The 22,904-nt window shown below is 63.5% G+C and overlaps 1 protein-coding gene across 1 annotated transcript in view; it reads right to left on the reverse strand.

Moving 5' to 3' along the window:
• Positions 1-22,668, reverse strand: part of PLEC (plectin) — a 146,049-nt gene extending 123,381 nt beyond the window's left edge. Inside the window, exons 1-3 of the mRNA XM_034759608.1 lie at positions 22,483-22,668; positions 16,933-16,973; positions 15,647-15,772 (exon numbers count right to left, since the gene is read on the reverse strand). Coding sequence (XP_034615499.1) covers positions 15,647-15,772; positions 16,933-16,973; positions 22,483-22,642 — 327 coding nt within the window. The 5' untranslated portion in view covers positions 22,643-22,668. The remainder of the gene's footprint in view (positions 1-15,646; positions 15,773-16,932; positions 16,974-22,482) is intronic.
• Positions 22,669-22,904: the final 236 nt, after the last annotated feature.

A 22,904-nucleotide genomic window follows, 5' to 3' on the forward strand; every position in this document is an offset into this window, starting at 1 on the left:
GCGGCGCAGCGCTGGGGGGGTTCAGCGGTGCGGCGCTCCACGTGGGGGGGAGTAGCAGCGCAGTGCTGAGGGGGTGTGTTATGGCGGCGCTATGGAGAGCAGCACTCCTTTTTTTTGCTTGGGGCGGCAAAGAAGTTAGAGCCGGCCCTGCCAGGACAGACCTGTCCTGGGAGGGGGGTTTAAAAAGCCAAACTGAAAAAAACAGAATTCTCTCCTGTGGCATCATACTGACATGCCCAGGCGTCACCCGCGGGGTAGGGACCATCGCACCCCCGCACAGACCTAGCTCCCAGAGGGGACCATCCCCTGGTCTGATCCCCACAGCCCTTCAGCCAGCTGCCCCTGCACAGAGCCCAGTGCGCCGCATCTGCACTTTGCAAATCCATGGATTTTTGCTTTCAGAAGCTGTGATCTCAGTTCAGAGGTAGCCGCAGCGGCGTGACTCCAGGCCACAGCCCTGCCCTGCACGAAGGGCGTGCCAGGAGTTCCCATGGGGTGCGCTGCACCCAGGCAGGGAGTGGGGAGGAGATTCTTGCCCCAGCCCCACAGCAGCTATCTCCTCGCACTCCACATGCCCTGCATGGGGTTGGCTCTCCCTGGGTGGGTCACCCACTGGGCACAGGTCTGTCCCATCCCGCAGCCACCCTGCACGTGGGGTGTGCTGACACGGAGCAGCAGTGTGGGAGGACGGACAGACGGACCACCATGCACCCACACGGGACGGCCTCGTGGCTCAGGCACAGAAGGAATTGTGCTCTCCGGGCTCCATCCCTGGCTTCACCCCAGGGGGCCATGTGATCTGGGGAGCCTTGCCCCCTGCAGCCCAGAACCCCCTCTAAGCCAGGCACAGTAACTCTACCCCCGCCCCAGGCCGGAGGGGACGGAGACCCCAGCTGTTAGCAAGCGATGGGCTGGAAGGCGCCATGTAACTGGTCACCACTCGCCCAGCAGAGAGCCCCTGGCTCAGGACAACAACCAGAGATCCCCCTTCACCAAACACAAGCCCATCCCACTGCCCCACAGCACAGCCAATGAGGGAGGAGGGGGCAGGAACTGACCCCCCCCCCCGCACTGAGGCCAGGTGCCAGCCACGTGCTGTGCACATGCTGGACAAACAGCTGGGCACCTCCCCAATGCGAGAGATACAGCAGCACTCAACCCACTGCACCCAAACACCTACAGCCCCACTGCACCCAAACACTCACTGCACCCAAACACCCACACACCTACAGCCCCATACCTACAGCCCCACTGCACCCAAACACCCACATACCTACAGCTCCACTGCACCCAAACACTCACTGCACCCAAACACCTACAGCCCCACACAGCCCCACTGCACTCAAACACACACCCACCCACCCACACACCTACAGCCCCACTGCACCCAAATACCCACGCCCACACACGTACAACCCCACACAGCCCCACTGCACCCAAATACCCACAGCGACCCACACACACCTGCACCATTGCCCTACACACTCACAGACCTCCGCATGCACTGAACCCCACACCCGCAGCCTGCCCCCACATGCCAATCCCCGCACCCACAGCCCCCACACACATGCTGATCCCCGCACTCACAGCCCCCCCGCACTCGCAGCCCCCCACAGGCACTGAGCCCCGCACCTGCAGCCCCCCCCGCACCCACACTCCCACGCACTGCCTGCAGCAGAGCTCGCAGCTCGCACAGGCATTCTCCGGCATTAGCACAGCTGCTGCCATGAAGTGCTCCATCTCCCAGGAACACCCACAGACGGGCCCTGACACATCCACGCACGGCTCCCTGCTGCACCGACACTGTCCCTGGCGTAGGGGGTCTCTGGTGCAGAGCCCATGGGGTGCCCCGAGGCTTGCAGCCCCTCCTGTCAATGCAGCACTGCCCTTGGGCAGAGGCTGCCTGGCATGGAGAAGGCAGGTGCAAGATCCCTGAGTGCAGACCCCGATCTGCGATGCCAGGCCAGGATGCTGGCTCTGTGCCCAGCGGTCACAGCTCACAGCCATGTCACGGCGACCCACACGGAAACACGGCATCAACCCAGGCCAGAGCCAAGGAGCAGGGGTCATGGCATGGACCCCGACTTGGGGGAGCCCCTTAGGCATGGCCACCTAGCTGCCTCACTCATGCCACCATACACCTAGGCACCTAACAGGCCCCACTGCCCCCTAGCACCCATGGGGCAGACGCTGCAGCACCACAGCACAGCTACATGCAGCCACACAGCAGATGATGTGGCCCTGTGCTTCACCCCACAGGTCTCCCACATCCCTGCCCAGCCCCCAGGCCCCTGGTACCCCCACCAAGCACCTGGATCCCCATCAAGCCCCCGGGCCTCCTGGCACCCCCTGCCACCAAGCCCCTAGGCCTCCCACATCTCTGCCAAGCCCCGCATCCCTGCCAAGCCCCAGGGCCTCCTACGTCCCTATCAAGGTTCTGGGCCCCGGCACCCCGCACCAAGCCCCCAGGCCACTGGCATCCCCGACTCCACACAGAACCCCCGGAACGGCCGCATCCCTGCCAAGCCCCTGGGCACATCCCACTGAGCTCCCGGGCCCCTGGCACCCCACCCACTGGCCCCCCAGCACCAAGGCCCAGGCCTCCCACATCCCTGTGAAGACCCCAGGCCCCTGGCACTCACACCGGACCTCTGCCAAGCCCCCGGGGCCACTAGCCCCCCCCCCAACAAGCCCCTGGGCTCCCCTGACCCCACATGGACCCCACATGGAGCCCGCAGACCTCTCACATCCCTCCCAAGCCCCCCGGGGCCCTGCACGGATCCAGCCTGGCTGCTCAGGGGGACCGTGCCGCGCCCCCCGCGCCCCGGCGAGCCGCCCCCAGAGCCGGGCGGAGCAGCCTCGGGGGGGAGGCGAGTTGCCATCTCCATCCCGGCCGGAGGAGCGGACTCGCACCTCCCCGTTGCCTTGGACACGGGCCCGGAGCCAATCAGAGGCGGGCAGGGGAGCCCGAGCAGCGATGGGCTCAGGGGTCCGCCCGGGGCCGCGCCCATCACCGCCGCGTCGGAGCGCCCCGCACCTCCCGCCGCCACTCACCGCGCCCGGGCAGAGCTCGGGCTGCGCCTCCCTCCGGGCCGGGCCGGGCAGCGGCCAAGCCTCTCCCTGCGCGCCGCAGCCCTGCAGTGTGTGTGTGTGTGTGCACAGCGTGTGTGTGTCCGTCCGTCTGCCTGTGTGCACAGTGCGCGCGCACTGTCTGGCTGTCAGTGTGTGTGTGTCTCTGCGCAGGGGGGGAGTGTCAGTCCGGGAGGCGTGTCGGACGGTGTGTGGTGTGGGTGTCAGTCAGGGGGCGTGTCAGTCATTGGAGGATGTCAGTGTGTGGCGGGCGGTGGCGGTCAGTGGGGGGTGTCAGGCAGTGTCTGGGTGTATTTCAGTCAGTGGGTGTGTCAGGCAGGGGTGGTGTATGTCAGACAGTGGGGGAGGGTCAGTCAGTGGGGGATGTCGGTGTCAGTATATGGCTGTGTCAGTCAGTGGAGGGGTGTCAGGCAGTGTGTGTCAGTCAGGGGGGTGTCAGTCAGTGATTGTCAGGCAGTGTGTGTCAGTCAGGGGGGTGTCACTGTGTGGGTATATGTCAGGCAGTGCATGTCAGTCGGGGGGAGTGTCAGGCAGTGGTTGTTAGGCAGTGTGTGTCACTCAGGGGGGTGTCACTGTGTGGGTATATGTCAAGCAGTGTGTGTCAGGCAGTGNGTATATGGCTGTGTCAGTCAGTGAAGGGGTGTCAGGCAGTGTGTGTCAGTCGGGGGATGTCACTGTATGGGTATATGTCAGGCAGTGTGAGTCAGGGGGAGTGTCAGTCAGTGGGCGGGGTGTATGTCATGATCTCCCAGCGCCAGCCCTCCATGAATTATTGACCAAGGCGGGGGCGGCAGCCGGCTCCCACGCACCCCGCCCAGAGGCCTGCTGGCCCCCAGCCAGGCAGAAGAGCAGGGCCTATCGCCCTCATGCGCAGACAGGAGAGCACCAAGCCGCATTAACCCTCCCTGCGCCGTGCCCAGAGAGAAGAGAGATCCCTCTGGAACCTTTCCCGTGCCCCCTGGACCCCGCCGAGGTTAACCCTGCGCAGGCCTGCCTAGGCAGGCACTAACACCTCTAGGGCAGCAGGAGGGCAACTGCCCAGACCTCGCCACACTCTGTCCCAATGGGAGAGAGGGGCTGTGCCAAGCCATGAATCCTGCCACCCCAGGGAACAGCCTCTCAGCTAGGGGGATCCCCAGCCCCTGCGCAGGTGTTGGGGGGACACCCGCAGGGCCCAGGGCTGCTCCCTACAGTCATTCCTGGGCTTTGCCCTGTTGCAGGGGGCTGCTGTGAGTGCAGCCCCCAAAACCACCCCAGTCTCTTTGGCTACAATCCGCCAACAGAAACTCAGATGCACTTATATGGCCCATCACCATAGCATCAGGGCTGGCCCTCTCCCCAGCACTCTCAGCCACTCCTGCTGCCCATTAGCTGCTCCCCAGGCATGCGGTGGTTAGCGCTGGGCAGCCCAGGGTGCTGGGTCCTCCCCATCTGAACCGCTAGGCCCTCTGTCCTCAGCTGCGTCTCCCCAGGCGAGTCTCAGCCATGCGCCCCTGTGGCCCAGCTCTGGTTTCACTGGGGTTTGCAGCCCCGCACCGGTCAGTACTGTCTGCGGGGCTCGGTAACCAGCTCGCAGGGGAGGCTGTAAGCACGCGGTGCACAGCCCAGGCCAGCCCAGTTCCGGATGCTGGGGCCAGATTGGATGTTGCCACTTCAACGGGGATGTTGACAAACCGGGCGGGGTTCAGAGAAGAGGTAGGCGCGGCGATTCGAGGGCCGGAAAACCCACCTGGGAGTGAGAGGGCAAAGGAGCCATCTGCTGATCTCATCCAGAGACGGGAGGAGACCAGCCAAGTCTACAGCCACCTACCTGGAGAGGAGCCTCCTGCCAGCGGAGGGCACTTTCCTCGGGCAGAACAAGAGCCCAGGGGGACACTGAAGCTAGACAAGCTCAGACTGGAGCTAAACTGCCGGGTCTTAGCAGTGACGGTAACTACCCACTGGAGCAGCTCGCCTGAGGCCGGATTGCTCTCGCCAGCCCAGCACTTGGGGGCTGGACTCAGGCATCCCGGGGCGCTGCGGGGCACTAGGCAGGAAGCCAGACGGGGTGATCTAACATCCCATCTGACCTGACACCTCCCCCACCACTCCCAAGTCACTGGGCTGGTGCCCCTCACAGCCCTGTGCTGATCCGGGCAGCGCAGCCACAGCCGAGTCCCCCTGAATTAGTGCAGGCGCCAAATGCCACGTTACCTCCGTGTCCGCGTGAGTCCCCTTGACTCAGAGACGTCACTCCAGATTCACCCTGCAGCTCTAGGCCAGATCCCGGGGCAGCCCCAGCGCTGGATCCTTCCCCCTGATCCCAGCATCCACGGCGCTATCGCCTCACAGCAGAGGCCACGGTGCATGTGCCCCATGCCATGACCCAGCGCAGCCGCGGGACAGCCGCGTCTTTATCTGCAGGCGCCCCCCGGCACAGCGTCACTGAGGGGGTTGGGGGGCTGATCCCCAATTCGCAGCAGGGGACACAGAGAGAAAAGCCAACGATCTAGAGTGGCCTTTGATTCCTGCCTGCCTTTCCGGGACAGCAGCCTCAGGCCCGGGCGGCCTGGTGGAACAGCTTCCAGCACTCGGTCCCTGAGCCGCCCCAGGGCATGTGGGAAGCGCTGGCCCAAGGGACCTGGGCAAGGTCACCCAGGGAGTCAGTGGCAGAGTGGCTCCCAAGTCCCAGCCCAGGCTTCATCACTGGGTTACAGCCCAGCAGGGGCTCGGGTGCTACTCTGGCCTCTCCTGCTCGGCTGGAACCGGCACAGCCCCTCTGGCGTGGCACCGCCAGCGCTAATGCCAGCGATTTCACCAGGATCTTCTCAGGGCAAGACAGGCCCGGCCACACCGTGGGACCCAGTTCCAGCCCCCAGGAGGGCACTGGGCCTGGAGGGCGTAGGCTGCTGGGCTGGCACAGAGCGGCTCTGCTGGCTGGGCACAGACCTGAGACAATGAGACCCATTTCAGGCACCTGATTTTACCCGAACAACAAACCGAAGTCACAGCCCCTGCCAGCGCCAACCCAGCGCTAGTCTGTGCCCGTGCCCTGCACAACCCCTGCCTGTGTCCCACACGACCCCTGCCCGTGCCTCCGTGTGACTCCTGCCCATGTCACCGCCTGACTCCTGCTCGTGCCCCAGCGCGACCCCTGCCCGCACCCCCCCTGCACAACCCCTGCCCAGATGCCCCAGTGCAAGTCTGCCCATGCCCCCCACATGACTCCCCTCGGCACCCCCTTGCATAAGCCCCTTCTGCTCCATCCCTGGCTGCCACCCTCGCCCTCCCGTCCTGTCTCTGTGCAGTCTGCTGCCAGCCTGGACAGGTCAGAGCGGCTCCTAGGAGCAGGGGGCTGCAGTGCAGGTGCCTCCTGGGAGTGGGCCCAGCTGCTCAGCAGCTGATGGCTGCAAAGCGGGGAGGGGTGTGAGCGGAGGGATAACCCCCCCTCCCCCGGGACAGCTAGGGGCTGGAAGTGGGAAACCTGCTCCTCTCTGCCCTCCTCCCGGCCTCCCTGGGGCACACAGCCCCCCTCCCCTCCCGCACTTCCCCAGCCCCTGAGGCAGGCGCCCTTCCCCTGGCTGGGCTTCGCTGGGCTCCCAGCCCGGCCCCAGGGAAGTGCCCCAGTTCTACTGTAAACAGGGCCCCGATGGGGCCACCCCATGGGGGCAGACCGAGCCCAGACTCCTGCCAGGGTCTGCATGGGACAGGGGTCCAGCAGCCTCCCCGAACCCCAGGCTCGGCACCAAGCTCTCTGGGCACGGGAGGATCTCACCCACCACAGTCACTGGAGCCAGGCCAGGGACCAGAGCGAGAGGAGGCGGGTTTGTAGCCGAGAGGGCAGCACGGCTTGGCGAGGGGGCACTGGGCAGCAGGGGCACTTCCCACGGCCTCCTAGGAGATGCCGTCCCTGAGAGTCCCGCTGTGTCTATAGCTGAATCATGGCGTATACACACACTGCACCCCATCTCACACTGCACCCCCACGCACTGCATCCCCATACACTGCACCCCTCCATCCTGATACTGCACCCCCACTCACTGCATCCACATACACTGTGCCTCTCCACCCAGATACTGCACCCCATCTCACACTGCACCCCTATGCACTGCACCCCTCCATCCTGATACTGCACCCCATATCACAGTGCACCCCCATGCACTCCACCCCTCCATCCTGATACTGCACCCTATCTCACACTGCACCCCTATGCACTGCACCCCTCCATCCTGATACTACACCCCATATCACAGTGCACCCCCACGCACTCCACCCCTCCATCCTGATACTGCACCCCATCTCACACTGTACCCTTATGCACTGCACCCCTCCATCCTGATACTGCGCCCCATCTCACACTGCACCCCCACTCACTGCATTCATATACACTGTGCCTCTCCACTCAGATACTGTACCCCATCTCACACTGCACCCCTATGCACTGCACCCCTCCATCCTGATACTACACCCCAGCACCCCACGCACTGCACCGCCACGCACTGTGCCCCTCCATACTGATACTGCATCCCACACACACTGCACCCCCACTCACTGCATCCACATACACTGTGCCTCTCCACCCAGATACTGCACCCCATATCACAGTGCACCCCCAGGCACTCCACCCTTCCATCCTGATACTGCACCCCAGCTCACACTGCACCCCCACACACTGCACTGCCACGTACTGCGCCCCTCCATACTGATACTGCATTCCATCTCACACTGCACCCCTACTCCGTGCACCCCCATGCACTGCACCCCTCCATCCTGATACCGCACCCCATCTCACACTGCACCGACACACACTGCACCCCAGCTCACCCTGCACCCCACATAAACTGCACCCCTCCATCCTGATACTGCACCCCACATACACTGCACCCTACAGACTGCACGCCAGCTCATGCTTCACCCCATGCACTGCACCCCTCCATCCTGATACTGTACCCCACACTAACACTGCACCCCACACACTGCACCCCATCTCACACTGCATCCCACACACTGCACCCCCACCATATACTGCACCCTATCTCACACTGCACCTCACACACACTGCACCCCCCACGTTGATACTGCATCCCATCTCACACATTGTACGCACCACCTCACACTGCACCCCACACATTCCACCTCATCTCACACACTACACCCCATCCACATGTTGCACCCCCATACACATTGCACACCATCTCACCCCACAGTGCACACAAGCCACCGTGATCCTGCACGCCCACCCACACACTGCACCCCATCTCACACTGCACACACCTCACCCTGTTACTGTGCCCCCACCCACATACTGCATGCCTCAATTACACACACACTACACTCCCTGCATACACACTAAACACAACCACACCACTCACACCCTGTACCCCTCACCTGTACACACCCATCACTTGCACTCCCCATACACTGCACCCCGTCACACACACACACTATGCACCCTGCACACACACTGAACACTCACACTGTACCCCTCACCTACACACACTGCACCCCATCACACCTCCTTCCCACACACTGCACACCTCACTTATACACACACTGCAGCCCCCCTCCCAACACATCACAGTGAGAGGCAGCTCCCACATCACATGTGCACACACACACACACACAGATCTATTCTCCTTCATCACAACTGTGGAAGCAAGATCCGCTCCCTGGCCGGGTCCCTCTGCCTGGAGTGCTCCCCTCCCCCTACCCCCATGGTCATAGGCAGCAGGTGGGGCAAGGGGAGACCCACAGAGCCACCAGCAGGGGCCCTGTCCCACAGCCAGAGATGAGGATGCAGGTATTGTCCAGGGACTCAGGAGCAGGGCCCACAAGCAGGGTCCTTGCTGCCTTCTGGCCCACCTGGCCCCAGCCTCAAAACCTGTCCCAGTTCCCAGCCCGGCTCTCTGGCTCCGGGCACACCCCAGCCCCCCAGCACTGCGCTGCAGGGTGCAAACACTTAGTGCCCCCAGCTCAATGAGTGGGGAACCCCCCCACCCCAAGCAAACCCAGAGACAGCTGCTCCATGCACGCCCATGCTCCAGGAAACACCCCGCTGAGCTCAGGCCTAACTCCACTGCACACACTGCAACACTGCAACATCTTCACACTGCCTCACAATGGCCTCCAGTGCAACACATACCACCCCTGCACACACCTCCGCTGCAATACCCTCATAGTGCCTCGTAATCACCCTCCCAGACAGCAACCCCTGTGCACATCTCCACTGCAACACCCTCATAGTGCCTCGTAATCACCCCCCCACCCAGACAGCAACCCCTGTGCACACCTCCACTGCAACACCCTCACACTGCCCCACAATCAGCCTCCACCGCACACAAGGCAATCCCTGCACACACCTCCACTGCAGCACCTCCACTGCGACAGGCAGCAACCCCCACTATGACAAAGTGGGAATTTCTCATGGTACTTTGGATGAGAATCGTGTGCCTCAATTTCCCCTATATGCTACATATTTAGCCAGGTGGTGGGCAAAGGATGTTGACTATTGGCAGAGATCCAGATGTGGTTGTCGCCTAGCTGCCTGGGCCCCATGCCCATGGAGAACCCAGAAGACAATGCCCCTGACATCTGGCTGTCTAGCAACAAATGACTATGGCCTGCCAATCCCCCCCTGCTGGAAACCAGCCAGCTGGGACCCCAGATGGAGAACAAAGAGCAGAGGTGGATGGTCAGGTGACCATCTTTGCCTGGGAAGTGGACCCCAGGACTGAGGAGAGGAGTTTGGTTAGTTGAGGGGAGTCTGCTGGAAGCAGGGACAAGCGTGCGAGAGGTCTCTGGGCTCTAGTCTGACCCAGTTGGACTTGTCTGCGACTTTTCCGCTCTTGCTACGAACCCAGGGTCTTCCTACGCTGTGCTCCAGACAGTTAACAAATCCTTCCGTTACCCCGCTGGTCGAGAGTCACTGCAGACTAAATTGGGGGTGCATTGCTCCCTTTGGGCCAAAAGTCTCACTGCAGGGAGCTCACAGCATGACCATGGGGTGCTGAAGGCTCTGAGGGTCGGTCTCAGGAGATGGTGAAGCTGAGGGGCTGACCCCAGTGAGAGAGTGAGACCCTAAGGGGGCTGAATCACCGAAGGGGTCCTCCCAGGGGCTGTTCCAGAGCCAGGTGCAAGCACCAGATCTGTGAAACCATGACACCTGCTCACACCTCCACTGCAACACCCTCACACGCCCTCGCAAGCACCTTCCACCGCACAAACTGCAACCCCCCCCACACCTCCATTGCAACACCCTCACACTGCCTCAAAATCAGCCTCCACTGCACACACTGCAATCTTTGTGCATACCTCCACTGCAGTATCCTCACACTGCCTCGCAATCGCCCTCCACCACACACACTGCACCCCCCCCGCTCACACCTCCACTGCAACACCCTCACATTGCCTCAAATTCAGCCTCCACTGTACACACTGCAATCTTTGTGCATACCTCCACTGCAACACCCTCACACTGCCTCGCAATTGCCCTCTGTCACGGAGTGTGGGGGAGTCAGGGCCTGTGACGAACTGGGCCTGTTCTCACTGTGGTCTGTGAATGCTGACAGGGGAGTGTGACTAGGATGGTCTGCATTGCAGGATGGGATCTGCCCGAGGGCGCATACCTGAGTGTGTAACATGAGAACCCAGGAAGGGGTTGAAGGGGAGGCGACTCCTGAGCCCGGGAAACTGAACAAGGCTGTGGGAGGGGTCGCTGAAGGCAGAGTGCTGGAAGCAGGCAGGGAGAGAGGGCTGGGGGGCAGAGATGGCTCTGACCTCCCAAGGGGGGCTGGGCTGGGATGCCCGGGGACCCCAAGATGGACCTAACTGAGGGGGTCCCTGTTGTCTGTGCCTGCAAGACCTGTCTTGGACTGTATTCCTGTCATCCAAATAAACCTTCTGCCTTACTGGCTGGCTGAGAGTCATGGTGAATCGCAGGAAGCCGGGGGTGCAGGGCCCTGAGTCCCCCAATACTCCGTGACAGGGCCCTGCACCCCTCTTCCTGAGATTCACTGCGACTCTCAGCCAGCCAGTAAAGCAGAAGGTTTATTTGGATGACAGGAATACAGTCCAAGACAGGTCTTGCAGGCACAGACAACAGGGCCCCCCTCAGTTAGGTCCAGCTTGGGGTCCCAGGGCATCCCAGCCCACCCCCCTTAGGGGGGTCAGAGCCATCTCTGCCTCCCAGCCATCTCTCCAGCCCGCTTCCAGCACTCTGCCTTCAGCGACCCCTCCCACAGCCTTTGTTCAGTTTCCCGGGCCAAGGTGTCACCTGGCCTCCAACCCCTTCCTGGGTTCTCATGTTACACGCTCAGGTATTCTCCGGTCAGTCTCCCATCCCCCAATGCAGACTGTCCTAGCCACACTACCCTGTCAGCATTCACAGACCACAGTAAGAACAGGCCCAGTTCGTCACACCCTCCACCACACACACTGCACCCCCCGCTCACACCTCCACTGCAACACCCTCACATGGCCTCACAATCACCCTTCACTGCACACACAGCAACCCCCGCACACACCTCTACTGCAACACCCTCACACTGCCTCAAAATCAGCCTCCACTGCACACACTGCAACCTTTGCGCATACCTCCACTGCAACACCCTCACACTGCCTCGCAATTGCCCTCCATCACACACACTGCAACCCCATGCATACCTCCACTGCAACACCCTCACACTGCCTCGTAATCACCCTCCACCACACACACTACAACACCCACTCACACCTCCACTGCAACACCCTCACATGGCCTCACAATCACCCTTCACTGCACACACAGCAACCCCCGCACACACCTCCATTGCAACATCCTCACACTGTCTCACAATCACCCTTCACTGCACACACAGCAACCCCTGCACACACCTCCACTGCAACACCCTCACACTGCCTCATAGTCACCCTACACTGCATACACAGCAACCCCCGCACACGCCTCCACTGTAATACCCTCACACTGTCTCACAATCACCCTCCCGCCTCCTCCCCCCACAGACACAACTGCAGGGAGCCTCTCCCTGCACAGCTGAGGTGGGAGATCAAATTGTGCGAGTGTGACTGTGAAAATCTGCCCACCTCACCCCGAGGGCCTGGCTTCACAGGGCGCTGGAGTCCAGCCATCAACAGCTACAGTGTCCCAGCTGGATTCCCACCCTGTGACAGCCGCCCACGAGACGCCTGCCAGAGCTCAGCAACAGACAGAGCTGTCTGCCCGGGAGCAGAGACGGCGTAACCCCAGCTCCGCTGTTCGGGGAACAAGGCATTGTTATGGCTCAGGCTGGGGCAGCTCCCAGAGGCCAGCGCCCCGGTGCTGCACAAGCCCAGGACAAAGACATGGACCCTGCCTGCAGGAGCCTCCAATCTCAGCCTGAGCTAGGCAGTCAATGAGCCCTTGGAGAGAGGCCATTGCCAGACAGACAAGCAGCCCCCCCTGCCAGCAGGTCCATGTCCGAGAGGCCGCGGTGCAGGCCAGGCAGCCAGTCACATCTGCACCGAGCCCCTAGGCAAGGCCCAGTGCCCCTTGAGCCACATCTGGGTGGCTCCCCTTGATGCCTAGTGCTGGGCTGACTGAGGCAGGAAGGGACTTGCAGCGTGGGCACAATCCGCAGGGCAGTGAGCAACCAGCACCTCTGGAGAGGGACCCACTGAGCACCAACTCCCCCCGCAGGCATGGCCCGAGCAGGACACACCAACCGAATGCCCAGCTGTGCAATGGGGCCTGAAGGGTGTGGAGGAAGGGCTGGGCAGGGCTGAGAGCAGAAGGACCGGCCGTCCCAAGAGCTCTGAGAAAACAGCCACTCCCTAATGTGCAGCAGGGCCTGGCACATACCCAAAGGGCAGGATCACGTGGCCTGGCCTGGAACAAGTGGGCAGTGCGATGCTGGCGGTGGTGGGACAGACCGAGGCTGACCCGACCCCCAGAGACCCTGGCCAGGAAGCTCCCACTGCCTAGCGGTGCCGTTGTGACTCTGCCCCGAGCCCATGAAGCCTGAGGAGTGAGCACAAGTGGCAGGCTGGCATGGCCCGGCTCCGATCGATCGCAGTGTGCAGGTGGGGAGGAGCAGGGATGGGGACTGCAGACAGCAGGCACGGGAGAGGGGAGCCCAGCAAACCCTCCAGCAGGAAGGTGGATCCGTCTGGGGACTTGCAGTTGGTGACACATCGGGAAGTGCGCGGACAGGCTGTGCCAGGCCAGGAAGCCCTGCAGGAGCTCTCGGGCCTTGTCTGCACTAGGAAGTGGCACTGCTCTGACTAACCTGCAGCATTGTTGTAGCCGTGTTGGCCCCAAGTTAGCAGAGAGACAAGGCAGGTGTTGGGCACCTGTCACGGAGTGTGGGGGAGTCAGGGCTCTGCACCCCCACTTCCTGCGACTCACCGTGACTCTCAGTCAGCCAGTAAAATGGAAGGTTTATTGGACAATAGGAATGCAGGCTATAACAGGGCGTGTAGGTACAACCAGGACCCCTCAGTCAAGTCCTTCTGGGGGGTTCAGGGAGTTTAGACCCCAGCTTGGGGTTCCCTGCGTTGCACCACCCAGCCCAAACTGAAACCAAAAACCCCTCCAGCAGTTCTCTCCCCTCCCCTCTGCTCCTCCTCCCCTTTGTCCAGTCTCCCGGGCAGAAGGTGTCGCTTCTCCCAACCCCCCTCCCGGCTCAGGTTATAACTCAGGTAGCTTCCTTCCCATCCCCAATGTAACTCCCCTGCAACATTCCCAGGTCAAATCCGCCCCACTCCCTGCTCCATCACAGCCCCTCAGCCAGAGCACTAAGTGCCCCATAGCGGCTACGTGGGTGCCCCAGACAATCCCTGCGCTCTCGAGCGAACGCACACAGGACAAAAACACGGCGTCACCCACAGGCGAGCACTTTTCCCACAGTGATAGCTCCACGGCTGATCTCTCAGCCCTCATCCTCAAAAGACACCAGCACAACACCACGCTGGCTCATCACAGCAACCTGTAACCCGCAAACCCCCACGTGTTAACAGGCCCCTGCACCCAGAACAGGCCCTGACAACACATGGGCACTGCTTGGGCTGCACTGTCTGTCCCCTCGTCTTTAGCTGTGACACTCGCTGCCTCTCCCAGGTCTGAGAAGAGCTCGGGGTGACTCACAGCTTGTCTCCCGCACCCCAGGAGTAAGAGATATGGCCTCCCCCGTCTCGAAGGAGGTGTGTTCATAGAATCATAGAATCATAGAATATCAGGGTTGGAAGGGACCTCAGGAAGTCATCTAGTCCAACCCCCTGCTCAAAGCAGGACCAATTCCCAACTAAATCATCCCAGCCAGGGCTTCGTCAAGCCGGCCCTTAAAAACCTCCAAGGAAGGAGATTCTACCACCTCCCTAGGTAACCCATTCCAGTGCTTCACCACCCTCCTAGTGTTAGTGGCCCAGCCCCTAGTGTGGCTACAGCTACATGTGGACACTGGTGGTATCCTGGGTAGCTCTCCCCATAGGCAAGGGAACAAGCTGCACTGAGATAAGATGCCGTTACCAATGTACCTGAGTCCAGAACAGGGCTTGCTCTGTTAGGACTGTACCACTGACCAATTCTCCCATCTCCTGCCCGGCCACAGTGCCCTCCGGCTGCTCCAGCCCCAGCCGTAAGAGACACGGGGGGAGGCCCGGGGTTTTCAAATACCTGCACCCACTCCTGGCTGCCAAGTCCATCCCCCAACCCTGCCTCCCCGTGCGCCCTCCTCTGGCTGCAGGGTCTAGGCGGTCCATTGCCACAGGCTGCACCAATCCCCACAGACCCATCGTCCCCCTACCCACACCAGCCACACCACAACTCTGGCCAGCTGGGGAACCTGGCATGGGGGGAGGGGCCCTGGCCACATGGGGAACCCGGCACGGGGGGAGGGGCCCTGGCCGCATGGGGACCCCGGCATGGGGAGGGGAGGAACCTGGCCCTATGGGGGGTCTGGCTGCATGGAGAGCACCGTGGGGTGGAGGGGGCCTGGCCACCCGCACTCTCGTGGGCACCACTGGCTGTGAAGGGAGAGCGCCCCCGCCTGACCCCCACCGGCTGTGTGGGGAGAGCGCCCCCTGCTGAGTCCCACCCCGCTCTCTGCAGCACAGGCCCCATAGCACTGCATTAGGGGCAGCACTGACAGAGGGAGGAGAGCGCCCCCTGCAGTCTCGTCTCGGGCTGTGCGTTTATACTGCATTTAGCAGCAGCTCAGCTCCTGGCAGCTCCTTGGAGGTTTCAGCTCCTGACCCCGTCTGACCCTCGGCAGCCGTAGCTCAGTGAGTATCAGCATCCGGGTGGCCAAAGGGTGCAGCAGTGCTGGGACGGCACGCGCCAGCCCCCTGGTCAGCGAGGAGCCGGCTGGAGCCCCACACTGGGCTAACCCCACGCTGGCATGTCCATGAGCCTGGGGCATGGGGGCGCTCGGACCCTCCATGCCTTGGAGCATCTGCAGCCCGGGAGGGTCGGAGCAGGAGGTGGGGACCTAGGAAACGCACGCCACTACCCGAGGGGCCTGGGACCCTGCCCTGGCTGCCCTCTCCAGCCCATCCTGGGGGTCCCAGCCCCCACACTCCCCGGCATCCCACTGGGGCTCCTACCTGTCTGTGGGCTGCCACTCGTGTGCTGGCTGTCCTGGGCTCCTTGTTCAGCGGCCCCCGTGCTCCCTGGGGCTGCTCCCGCCGGCTGCGAGCAGGGTTCTGCTTCGCACCCTTCTTCCTTCTCTTCTGCAGGAGACAGACCAGAAACAAGGCAAAGGGGCCTCGTCAGTCCCAGCCGGGAGTGCCCCTGGGGCACCTCGGCCAGGCCCTGGCCCAGCCCCAGACCAACGTGCTGCTATGACCCGGGCCGGCAGGCTCCCCCAGTGCACGGCACCAGCATGTTCTCTGCAGCGCCCCCTGCTGGGACAGGCCGCCCCCCCAGCCAGTGCCCTGCCCCACTCCCCACAGTGCCCCCTGCTGGGAGAGGCCGGGGCTGGAAAGCCGGGAGCTCCCCCCAACCAGTGCCGTGCCCCACTCCCACAGCGCCCCCTGCTGGGAGAGGCCGGGGCTGGGGTAGCCGGGAGCGCCCCCCCCGCCAAGGGCCCTGCCCCACTCCCACAGCGCCCCCTGCTGGGAGAGGCCGGGGCTGGNCCTGCTGGGAGAGGCCGGGGCTGGAAAGCCGGGAGCTGCCCCCAGCCAGTGCCCTGCTGGGAGTGGGCAGCGAGTACTGTACCGTGGCCGAGGGAGGCTGTGCACAGCCCGCACTGTCTCCCAGCGAGGCGCTTTGTGCTGGGCCCAGCCGCTGGCTCTGTGATTAAGTGGTGAAGTGACTTCCCTCATTAGCAGCCCAGACAATAGGCGCCTTTCACCACCCGGCTCTGCCCCACTGGCCTGTGAATGGGCCCCTGGAGAGCCGGGACAAAGGTCCCAGCGCACGTGGCCCTGCCCTGGGATGGCGCAGGCCTGCTGGGGGCAGGGCACCGGCTCTGGGGGGACCTGCAGGCAGGCCTGAGACGCGATGAAAGGGGGGGCTCCCCACAGCTGCTGTCCAGGGGGCCAGGGACAGCAGCTGAGCTGAGATGGGGACCAGGGATGCCACAGGGAGCGAGGAGAGACCGAGCGAGTGTGGCAGTGACTGTGCAGCCAGAGGGGGTGGGAGAGACGGGGACGGCGCGCCCGGGACACGGGTGGGTACGTTATCGATTGATTTACGCACAGGAACAGTTCTGGTGAGATGTGGGAGAACGGCTCCCCAGGACGTGGGGGGTGGAGGCACCGGGGGAGCGGGGGAGCTTCTTTGCACTCATGATTTGTGAGGGGAACAAGCCTGAGCAGCAGCAGGACGGCCCTGCCCCGGCCGGGGCCACGGGGAGGCGGGAAGCAGCGCAAAGGGACGTGACTCTTACCTCTGAGCTGGCCTGAGATCTCCCACCTCCCGACTGCTTGCCTGGAAAAGAGGCAAACACGGTATCAGGGGACGGACGGACACACGCGGGACAGACTCAAACGTTAGAGTGTTTGAGATAGTACCGCACTGTCCTACATGGCTCACTGCCCCACGCACTGCCCCACCTGCACACCGCACTGCCCTACGTAGCACACTGCCCCACACACCGCACCGCTCTGTGCACCATCAGGCTCCCTTCCTCAGACTGGCTGTCCGCCCTGGACTCTGGGTACCCTGTTTGACAGGCAGGGTGCCCCCAGCGCCGGATACAGACACTCCCTCCCCTCCGGCCTGGGCACTGCGTGCCTCTGCTGGGGCTTTGTTTGCAGCAGCATCCCACTCGAGCGCCGGTCTGACTGTGTTTGTGCCAGTGCATGCCCATGCGAGTACGCATGCCAGCGTGTGCCCATGTGGGCGTCTGTGTGTCAGCGCATGTATTTGTGTGTGCCAGAGCGTGCCCACGTGACTCGTGTTTGCGCTCGCCCACGTATTGATTGGTGCCCACGAGAGTGCTTGTCACCCTGTGGGCACAGGCACCGAGCGGCGCATGCCATGGCATAGCTTACTCCTCCCCCAATGAGCAGGTGCTGCTCTCAGGCAGGGATCCAGACTCACCCCTCCTCAGCGACTCTGGATTCACAGCGCACCCTGGGCTCAGAGCGCGGCCCCATCTCCCGTACTGGTCCGGGCTCTGACTAGCCGGACGCCGTGTCTGGCTGCCCTGGGCTGCCGCGTTACTCTGGGCGTTGGAACGGCAGAGCCGCAGGGTGCGCTGGGAGCTGCTGGAAGGAAGCCGGGGCCCCCTGTGTGCACAGATAAACGGCCACAGACACTAACGCCTGGGAGCAGACACCCAACCCCCGTCAGGCCTGGCTGCTCCCATTCTGAGAGGGGGCAGCGGTTCCAGAGCCGCCCCCCAGCGCACCCAGGCAGGGAGGAGCACCAGCCTCGCAGGCCTGGGGCTGTGGGTAGCAGCAGGGGCAGGCAGGGAGCCAAGCGCTCTGCTTGCTGCTCCGGCCCGGAGCAAACGGGGAACAATGCCTGAGCTAACAGGGCGCACTGCCACCCAGGCTTTCCTCGCCCCACGCCCAGCACCATACACACCCGTCCCGCAGCAAGCGTGTGCCGGAGGAAGGAGGTCTGCTTGGAACTGCTGCTTTCCCCAGCTGAGATCGGTGAGCAGACAGGCGGCTCTGGGCAAGTCAGCCACAGCGCTGAGCGTCCTCCCAGCGCCCCGCCCGCTCCCCGGCAGCTCTGCCTGCAGCAGTGCCCGTGTCGTGGGACGTCCCTCGGCACATCACAGCAAGGGCACTGCAGTGGGAGGCTGGCTTGATCTGCGGTGCCAGTTCCCAGGTGTGATCTCAGCTGGGCAAGTCGCAGCCCACAGCCATAGCACTTGCGCTGTGCAAAAGGCTGGCTCAGTGCATGGCTAGGGGCCATGCGGGAGGTGGGGGAAGCTCTCCTCGGAGCTGACGCTGGCCCAGTGCCCAGGCGCGGTGCTGGAGCTGGCTGCATTCTGGCTGGTGGGTGACAGACCATGAGCACCTGCCCCTCAGGTGGGGGTGTGTGCAAAGCGGGTTGCGTCTGCCCCAGAGCCCACTGCTGTCTGGGCACGAAGGCAGGGATGAGATGGAGGGGAGATGGGATGGAGCAGACTTGTCCCTCTTACTGGGGGGTGGGGCGTTCTGATCGCCCCAGGCGCTGTGCTAGGGCTCATAAACTTGGCACCAAGAGAGCCCAGGGCAGGTGCCCCAGGCTCTGCTTGGAGCTGGAGAGGGTGGGGCAGGGCCCTGGGGCCAGGCTAGAAAAGTCAGAACAGCCCCCCCCCCCCCCCCAACAAGGGAAACCCTTGCACCACTGCCAGGCTTCCTGCCACTCCCCGGGCAATATTTTATGCAAATCAGTAAACTGACTGCTCCAGCCTGCTTCAGTCCCCGCATGCTGTGGTGGAACCAGAGCAGAAAAACGTCCTTTCTGTCTTGAGTCTAAAATTACCAGGGCTGGAGAATCCAGCCCGGCCCTTGGGACGCTGTTCCCGTGGTTAGTTACCCATCCGGTTAGATGCACGCCCCTTTCCTGTCTGCCCTGGTCTAGCTTCTGCTTCTAGCCAGTGGAGCCTGTTACACTCCCTCTGCTCGCCTGAAGAGCCCTTAGCAAGTCTCTGTTCCCCGTGCAGGTACTTACCGACGCCCCTTCACCTGCTCCTTGTTAAGCTGAGCAGACGGAGCTCCCTGAGGCTATCACAGTACGGCAGGTTTCTAACCCTGGAATCATTCTCGGGGCTCTTCTCTGACCCCTCCCCAATTTATCAAAGTCCTTCCTGAATCATAGACACCAGAACTGAACCCAGGATCCCAGCAGTGCTCGCCCCAGGGCCACACACAGCGGTACAAGAACCTCTCTGCTCCTCCTCCAGATGCCCCTGTCCCCTTAGCCCTTTTGGCCACAGCGACGCACTGGGAGCTCATGTTCCACTGATTGTCCACCATGACCCCCAGACCTTGCCGGAGTCCCTGCTTCCCAGGCTAGGGTCCCAGCCTGTAAGCGGGGCCTGCAGGCTTTGGTCCTAGATGGCCGTGTTTACAGTTCACCCTGTTCAAACACATCTTGTTTGCTTGCGCCCAGCTTACCAAGTGACCCAGAGCGAGCGCAGTGACTCCGCTCCCCCAACCTTTGTGTTAGCTGCAGACTTTAGCACAGCTGATTTTATGGTTTCTTCAAGGTCATTGATAAAGCTGTTAAACAGTGTAGGGCCAAGAACCGATCCCACTGGTTCCCCACAATGCAGAACAGGGATTCTCCCCGCCCCCCCACCCTCCCGGGAACAGGTGGTGCTGCTCTCAAACCTGCCCTTCCCCTGTGTCTCTCGGGTCCCATCCACCCCCAGCCCTTGTCACACTCGTTTCTTACATCGTATCTGAAGCCAGCTGTGAGCTGTGTGCGCCTATGGTGCCTGGCATGGCAAGGCCCGATCCTGATGGGGTGCTGGGCGCTGCCACAGCACAAACATTGACAAGTGGCTGCCATGCAGCTACTGATATGTCAGGGCTGGGGGAGCAGGGGCTGACAAGGACCGGGGTGATGGGCCAAGGATGGGCTGGGGGTGACAAGGGCCTGGTTCAGGGTGATAGGGGTGGGCTGGGTGTGTGAGGGCTGGGGGTGATGAGGGACGGGGTTGATGAGGGCTGGGCTGGGCTGGGGATGGTGCGAGCCGGGCTGGGCCGGGCTGGGGTGATAAGGGCCGGAGTCCGGGTGCCAGGGCCAGGTCGGGGGTGACAAGGGTTGGGGTGACAGGGCTGGGCTGGGGTCGGGGTGACAAGGGCTTGGGGTGACGAGGGTTGGGATGACAGGGCTGGGCTGGAGGTGACCAGGGCTGGGAGTGAGGACGGCCAGGCCAGGGTCAGGGTGACAGGGCCGGGTCAGGAGTGACGAGGTTTGGGGTGACAGGGTTGAGGGATGACAAGAACTTGGCCAGAATCAGGGTGACAGGGCCTGGCCGGGCTGGGCTGGGGGTGACTGATGAGGGCTGGGCCAGATTCAAGGTGACAGGGCCAAGTCGGGGGTGATGACGGCCGGGGGTGATGAGGGCCGGGCCAGAGTCAGGGTGACATGGCCAGGTCGTGAGTGAGGAGGTCCGGGCCAGGCTGGACTGGGGGAGACTGACAAGCGCCGAACCAGAGTCAGGATGACAGGGCCGAGTCGGGGGTGACAGGGCCGGGTCAGGCTGGGCTGGGGGTGAGGAGGTCCGGTCCGGGCTGGGCTGGGGGTGACTGATGAGGGCCGGGCTGGAGTCAGGGTGACAGGGCCGAGTCGGGAGTGATGAGGGCCGGGTCAGGCTGGGCTGGGGGTGACAGATGAGGGCCGGACCAGAGTCAGGGTGACAGGGCTGGGTCGTGACTGAGGATAGGGTTACCATATTTCAACAATCAAAAAAGAGGACACGGGGTGCCGCCCTAGCCCCGCCCCAGCTCCACCCCCTCCCACTTCCCGCCCCCCTCAGAATCCCTCTACCTGTCCCCCCCACCCTAACTGCCCCCAGGACCCCACCCCCATCTAAGTCTTCCTGCTCCCTGTCCCCTGACTGCCCCAACCACTCTCTACACCCCCTTCTCCTGACAGCCGCCCCCCTGAACCCCCAGAACCCATCTAACCCCCCTGTTCCCTGTCCGTTACCTGCCCCAAACGCTCTCTACACCCCCTTCTCCTGACAGCCCCCCAGAATCCCCAACCAATCTAACCCCCCCGTTCCCTGTCCCTTACCTGCCCCAACTGTTCTCTACACCTCCTTCTCTTGACAGCCCCCCCAGAACCTCCGACCAATCTAACCCCCCCAGTTCCCTGTCCCTTGCCTGCCCCAACCGCTCAGGTCCGGTCCAGGCTGGGCTGGGGGAGACTGACAAGGGCCGAACCAGAGTCAGGGTGACAAGGCTGGGTCGGGAGTGACAAGGCCGGGTCAGGCTGGGCTGGGGGTGACACACGAGGGCCGGGTCGGAGTCAGGGTGACATGGTCGGGTCGGGAGTGATGAGGGCTGGGTCTGGCTGGGCTGGGGGCGACTGACAAGGGCCGGGCTGGAGTCAGGGTGACAGGGCCGAGTTGGGAGTGAGGAGGTCCAGGCCGGGCTGGGCTGGGGGAGACTGACAAGCGCCGAACCAGAGTCAGGGTGAAAGGGCCGAGTCGGGGGTGACAGGGCCGGGTCAGGCTGGGCTGGGGGTGAGGAGGTCCGGTCCGGGCTGGGCTGGGGGCGACTGACAAGGGCCGAACCCGAGTCAGGGTGACAGGGCCGGGTTGGGAGTGATGAGGGCCGGGCCGGGCTGGGCTGGGAGCGACTGACAAGGGCCGAACCAGAGTCAGGGTGACTGGGCCGGGTTGGGAGTGATGAGGGCCAGGCCGGGCTGGGCTGGGGGCGACTGACAAGGGCCGAACCAGAGTCAGGGTGACAGGGCCAAGTTGGGGGTGACAGGGCCGGGTCAGGCTGGGCTGGGCTGGGGGTGACACATGAGGGCCAGGCCGGAGTCAGGGTGACATGGTCGGGTCGGGAGTGATGAGGGCTGGGTCTGGCTGGGCTGGGGGCGACTGGCAAGGGCCGAACCAGAGTCAGGGTGACAGGGCCGGGTTNGTGACAGGGCCGAGTTGGGAGTGAAGAGGGCCAGGCTGGGCTGGGGGTGACTGACAAGGGTCGGCCTGCGGGGAGGCGGCTGGGTCCAGCGACGTCCGTGGGCTGGGTAATGTGCACCCAGCCTCATGCCAACGGGCCCTCTCAGGGCCTGATTCTCACACCGCAGTGCTGAGGGTAAATCTCCCCTTGCCGCCTGTCCGAGTGGGGGCAGGCCCGCAGTGTCGCTAGGCCGGGGGGGGGGGGGGGGGGCCGGGGGCGCGCCCCCCCCCCGGCGGGGGGGGGGGGCGGGGGGGGGGGGGAGTTCTGGGGTCAGGCCTCCCCATGGCCTGTGCTGGCGACACCAGGACCCAGACGCCAGCCGGGTGCAGGACGGGGGGCCCCAGTGCACCTACCTGCCAGCGGCTGGGCCCCGGGGCGCACAGGCTGCCGGCCCCACAGGGAGCACACCAGGAACAGGACCCAGATGCAGACGGAGCCCAGCCCCAGTGCCGCGACCCAGACCACGCGCAGCCACGCGGGGTCCCTCGGCACCCACGGGCCCAGGGGGGACATGCTAAGGCGCTGCCTCGCCGGCTGCGTGGCGCTGTGTGTGTGCGGAGCCCGGCCCCATTAACCCTGCCATCCCCGCCTGCTGCAGAGGGCCAGATGTGCTCCAGATGTGCTCCAGCCCCTCCCCGTGACTCACTGTGGTGGGAGGCACAGCTCCAAGCCCCCCTCCCCCCCGTCCCCTCCGCAGGCCCCAGCACAGAGCCGGGTAACTTCGGTGGGGAGGGGCCCAGCTGGGGGGCCGTGGGGGTGCAGGCCAGCAGGGTAT

This window comes from Trachemys scripta, chromosome 2 (assembly GCF_013100865.1).
Source record: "Trachemys scripta elegans isolate TJP31775 chromosome 2, CAS_Tse_1.0, whole genome shotgun sequence".
Classification (NCBI taxonomy): Eukaryota; Metazoa; Chordata; order Testudines; family Emydidae; genus Trachemys; species Trachemys scripta.